At 40.7% G+C, this 6,306-nt stretch overlaps 1 protein-coding gene across 1 annotated transcript; it reads left to right on the plus strand.

The window, feature by feature from the left end:
• Window positions 1-3,854: 3,854 nt before the first annotated feature.
• Window positions 3,855-4,766, plus strand: LOC122925453 (olfactory receptor 11L1-like). Its single transcript, XM_044276811.1, has one exon. The coding sequence runs from the start codon at window positions 3,855-3,857 to the stop codon at window positions 4,764-4,766; it is 912 nt and encodes a 303-aa protein (XP_044132746.1).
• Window positions 4,767-6,306: the final 1,540 nt, after the last annotated feature.

The following is a 6,306-nucleotide window of genomic DNA, read 5'->3' on the forward strand; positions in this document are numbered from 1 at the left end:
CAGTCTTTTCATATTCGCCAAGCTTTAGCTCCTGTGATGGGATATGTAGGAATTCTCTTGGTGCCGTCACTTGTTTACAAAATGGTTGAAGCCACATTTACGTCATATGAGAAGGTATCGGTGCACATCAGTGGTGGTGCAAGAATCCAGTGGGGTAACGTAAAAAGAAATTGCTTGGGTTGCACTTGTTGTCCAATTTATGAGGTGCTTCAGTGAGTGGATGTAATCCAGATAAACAATACTAAGAGAGATACCACCACACACTCAGGGTTATCATGCAAATAAAAAACAAAACTGTGAGGTAGAAGCCAATTTACCCCACTTAAGGGGAAACAAAATAATTTCTTCCTCATTTAGGCAATCAGAATAACTCCCTGGGTCAACGACCCCTCTCTAGTAGCTATAGCCTGTAATATTATTACGCTCCAGAAATACATCCAGGCCCCTCTTGAATTCCTTTATTGTACTCGCCATCACCACCTCCTCAGACAGAGAGATCCATAGTCTCACTGCTCTTACCGTAAATAATCCTTTTCCATGTTTGTGTACAAACCTTCTTTCCTCCAGATGCAGAGGATGTCCCCTCGTCACAGTCACAGTCCTGGGGATAAATTATTATTATTATTATTATTATTATTATTAAGCAACTCGAGCTTCAGATCACTTCTAATACTGTTTCCGTGTACAGCATTAAAATATATATGCTATGTGTAGGAAAACTTTGCCTCGGCTGAAGTAGCGTGAGACTTCAGTAAATTACTTTGGTATTCCTAGATGCGTATTTAAAAACATTTTAAAATCAAAATCCAAAGTCGGCTTCTGTACCGAGGAACTTGCTAATACCGAAGTTGGCTTTTTAAATACACAGATAGGAATACCAAATTAATTTACCGAAGTCTCATGCAACTTCGGCCGAGACAACATTTTCTAATGCTATATGGAAACAGTATTAGGCTACTTTCACACTAGCGTTCGATCGGATCCGTTCTGAACGGATCCGCTCATATTAATGCAGACGGTGGCTCCGTTCAGAACTGATCCGTTTGCATTACCATGAACAAAAAAAATAATAATTTTTTTTCAATGATAGTGCAAACGGATCCGTTTTGACTTTACATTGAAAGTCAATGGGGGACGGATCCGTTTGAAAATTGAGCCATACTGTGTCAACTTCAAACGGATCCGTCCCCATTGACTTACATTGTAAGTCTGGACGGATCCGTTTGCCTCCGCACGGCCAGGCGGACACCCGAACACTGCAAGCAGCGTTCAGGTGTCCGCCTGCTGAGCGGAGCGGAGGCCAAACGGTGCCAGACTGATGCATTCTGAGCGGATCCGTATCCACTCAGAATGCATTAGGGCTGGACGGATCAGTTCGGGGCCGCTTGTGAGAGCCTTCAAACGGAACTCACAAGCGGAGCCCCGAACGCAAGTGTGAAAGTAGCCTTACAAAAAAAGGGGGTAATTTATTATAACTGGCGTTTTAGTTGCCGGTCTTAATAAAGCCCTATAGCTGGCGGTGGATCACCAAAGTTATGAAGAGGCGCCGGCCTTCCTAGCTGTCTTACATTTCGTAGTTTTTCTACACCATAAAAAGTTGTTAAAATTGTAAATTAGACGGGCCTGCTGGAATGTCCCCTTCTCGATCATGCCCATATATTTAGACCTAGCGTGAGCGGGGAGAAGTCTCAGATTGTGAGCAACAAATGTGCTGCAATCTGTGCCTAATTTAGGCATATTTAAGCTTGATAAATGACCTCCACATTTATTTTTCTAACGGATCAATGAATCTATGATCCGAAGTTCAATTTGATCAATCCTAATTATTATTATTAATTTCATGCCTAACAGGTATGGCCACACATTAAGGTTGTGGCTTTAAAACTGCATAAAAACCCCCGACCAATGGGCAGCACTCTTCCGTTTTAGGACTGTGGACCCAGTGATTTATTGATAGATTTACACATTGGTTTCTTCTGTGATTTGATATGCCTTCATTTTTCATACAATCATGTTTTTTGCATTACTTCATATCATGTTTTTAATGCTTTATTCATCAACCATATAGCATTCCCCCGTGAGCTGCCTATTGCTCCATACAAATCCCCAGGTGTTCCCTGGATGTATAAATAGGGAGCTGCATTGTGCAGCGTCTCATAGAATATCAGCCAGGCCGGAAATTCTTCATAAAAATGATTTATTCACAAAAGAATTTCATTTCTAACAAGCACACTGTTCTCATCACATAAAGGTGAGGAATGGTTTCATTTGCGTTTATTCCTCCATGGGATATTCGGGATTCAGAGAATGCAATCATCAAAAATCTCAGAAAGATGCAGTAAGATATTTGTTTCAGGCCACATTAGTATTAAGTTCTTCATATTTTTGAAATCAGGTGCATTTCCTCCAGTATAGCTCACTTGAGGTAGAAATAGTGACTTTAGGAGAGGGTGGGATACGTCCAGCTTTTCTTCATGGTTATAGATAGTAGAAGGAAGGGTATAAGGATGAACTTTTTGAAATGAAGATTTGGGCATGCTAGTCCATTGGTCGTCACGTTATGGAGATACCTCCATGGAGCCTTCCTAGGCATTACACAGTGGTACAGAGACTGGCTAAGGCAACTTTAGTAAAGTTGTGCAGTGCAGAGGTTTAAGGGTGTGCATCGGAAGTACATTTTGGGAGGATTCCTAACCCTGGCATCAGTTGCCATAGGCTAGCCCTGTTAAAAAGTGTACATATTTTCTTGCAGGATTCCACTGCATGGAATAAGCTAGTCAATAATCCAGCAGAAAAAAAAGGAAAGTATGCAAATATATTACACTCTACCGAAAGCCAAATGGGCAAACTTTTACCTGATGCGTAAATTGTGTCGGATGAATGAGGATTATGGGTATGTTACTCATATACTCTAGGAGATTTCCTAATGTATACATTAATATACGTACAACACAATGTGAACATATACTAACTTATAGCCCAGTGAAAAACATATAACATAGACCCCTATTTACCATGAACCATTTGCCGTATATCCTGGTGTTCTTTTAAGTTGTCTTTTTGTCCTCTCTGACTTACTGTAGATGTGACTAGTATCCCTGCATTCCCTACAGCTATGGCCCTGGTGCTGTGTGCATGAGACCTTACACAAGTAGCTTACAACTCTACTTAAAGCCTTATGCACCCCGACACTGAGCCTGTATGAGTCATGGAGTCCATACAGCTCACCTAGTATGAAGAACGAAGGCATCTAATATTTCTCCTAGATGCAATGATTCCTTCTACCTATGTACATACATAGTCCAATAGATCATGTCACCATCGGATTGAAAGCATGCAGAGGTATAGTTCAAGTCATGGGAGCCCTATTATGGTTCTGTAGCAGGCAGAAGGATATAATACTGCTGTTTGCATGAGCCATTATCATGGTACTTTAAAGTGGCAAACTCCTCATTTGGCCAGACTTGTAAAGGGAAACTTACCTGCTTTCCGATGCTGATTGCCCGCTCCTTCTCCTCCAGGCCTGCAATGATCCACTAGATTCCCTCGCTGAAAACATCTGGTTTGAAATTGCCAAAACCAATCACTGGCTGTAGCAGAGAACAGATCCTCTTGCATCATGTGACCATTTGTCCTGACATAATGGAATCTGGGGAGCCAGCACCAGCAAGCAGGTAACTAAGCTTCCCTTTACAGGCCTGGCCAAGCGAGGGATTTACCAACCCCACCCCTCATTCTTGCACAACCTCCTTTAAGGACTCTGAAAGAGACACATTGCACCATATCAACTTATCTTTTTTGTTTCTTATTCCGTTTTCCAATAAAGCTGAAAAATGAATCGGACCACCATAACAATGATCCATATCTTGGGGTTTCAGGACACTCATAGAGTAACATTCATGGTCTTCTTCTTTTTCTTCGTGGTGTATTGTGTGACGGTATTTGGGAACCTTTTGATCATTGTGCTGGTGTCTTACAGCAGGAGCCTCCACACTCCCATGTACTTGTTCCTCACACAGCTCTCATTATCAGACATCATCCTGGCGACTGATATCCTTCCTAACATTCTCCATGCGGTTGTGGTTAAGGATAATGTAATATCTTTTATGGACTGCATCGTTCAATTCTACTTCTTTGACGTCTCGGAGACCACCGATTGTCTCCTTCTGACTGTCATGTCTTACGATAGATATTTGGCCATCTGCCAACCTCTGCACTACGTATATATCGTAAATCGACAATTCTGTCTGAGAATGGTTGTTGTGACTTGGATGCTGAGTGCTTTTGTAGTATTAATCCACACTCTAACAATAACCAGGCTCAACTTTTGTGGGCCGAATCGAATTGATCACTTTTTCTGCGATCTTGATCCCATACTTGAGCTGTCATGCTCGGATATCACTGTGGTTGAGATAGAAGTTACAATCTTGAGTGCTCTGTTGGTAGTCATCCCTTTCTTCATCATCATTATTTCATATGTCTATATTATTTTCACCATTTTACAGATCCCATCAATCACTGGGAGGCAGAAGGCCTTCTCCACCTGTAGCTCCCACCTGGTTGTGGTGTCCATGTACTATGGGACGCTTCTTTGTGTTTACTTGGTTCCAAACAGAAATCAGTCTTGGAAAGTTACAAAATTCCTGTCCTTGCTGTACACTGTGGTGACGCCATTAATGAATCCTATTGTATATAGTTTTCGAAACAAAGATTTACAGAATGTAGTTGAAAAAGTAGTTAATGACCTATATAAAAATCACCAGTGACTTATATAACTTTATATATTTGCCATATCTCAATATATGAGATTCCATAAAATGACATACGCAAAGAACATTCCATATGGAGTAACCCATTTCAGCTGCATGCTCGCAAAGATGGAAAATCTGTCACTTTAAAAAGTGAGAGGACTTGCCAGTTTTTTTGAACCTTTGATCTCCCCTCGATGGCACTCCCTAATTGAGACGCTCCTTCACTCCCTCTAGATGATCCACATGGGTCTCCTTTACCATCTTTTCATCACCATATTCTGAGCCCCATAACTATTTTTTATAGTTATGTCTATGGAGCTATATGATGGCTCATTTTTTTTTTATGGGAAGATCTTTCATTTTTATTAATACCACTTTGGACTGTATATGACTTTTTGATAACCTTTCTATTCAAATTTGTTTTTTGGGGGGGGGGGGAGTGAAGTGATGTAAAAATGATGAATCGGCCATTTCAATTTTTTTCTCTTCAGTTCGCCATGTTGGATAAATATTTCTATATTTTATTGGTGCAGACATTTTCAGAAATGGCAATGCCCATTTAAATTGCTTATTTATTTTTAATTTAGGGAAAGGAGGGTGATTTTAATTTTTAGATTTTTTTATTTATTTTTTCTTATATTTTTAAAAGCATTTTAAGTCACCCTAGGTGACTGTAACATGCAATCATTAGATTGCCACTTATAGTCTGTAATGGATATCTATCCATTGCAAATTATAGGATTCAGTATATTCTAATGCGGTGCTGCCACCTGCAGGGCCACATTGGAATATACTAGTAATTGGCCTGGGACATTTGTACTGGCTCAGGCCTATAAATATTAAGAAATGCTTTCCCTGATTTCAGCCAGAGGAAGGCGTCCCGGGCAGGGAAGTTCGCTGCTTTGAATTTTAGCGTTCTCAGATGTGGTGTTTAACCGTGGCATCTGAGGGGTTAAATGTCTGCAATCGACATTAACGCTGATCTCAGATATTAGCCCCAGAGCTATATGGTTTAAAACACCAGAAACAGGCAGTTAGGCCGCCCTATGATATTGCGAGTGGGCACCATCTTTAAAGACTGGACTTCAGACAGGCTTCAGTAGTGTATATATGTGGGTGTGCTGCCTTTAAAGCATGTGTTTTTACTTATTTTCTTGAGGATTTATGGCTCACCCTGGTTTACCTTTTAGGTATGTGTGGGTGGATGGTGAGCGAAGGGGTACTAGAATACTTCTGTTCTATGCACTCACAAGTGTTTGACTAGGTTAGTCTAAGGGGGGTATGTTCTTTCTTAAATCATTTAGCCTACTGATTGTTTCTTCTCTATCTGATCCTAGTAGGGGGTTTTTGTTCCTTCATGTGTTCTTTTTAGATTGTCAATACTTCTTGACTAATGTTTACTTGCTTAACCAGTGGAAGCCCCACTTAAAAAGAAGCTATCTGACAAGGCTGGAGGAGTTTGTGGACCAAACTTTGATCATATTCATTTGCATCCTTAGGTAGGACATTTCTCTCCCACTTGGCAACTTGTGATGTACAGTTATTTACATGGGCT

The sequence above is a fragment of the Bufo gargarizans genome, chromosome 2, assembly GCF_014858855.1.
Source record: "Bufo gargarizans isolate SCDJY-AF-19 chromosome 2, ASM1485885v1, whole genome shotgun sequence".
In the NCBI taxonomy this organism is placed as follows: domain Eukaryota; kingdom Metazoa; phylum Chordata; class Amphibia; order Anura; family Bufonidae; genus Bufo; species Bufo gargarizans.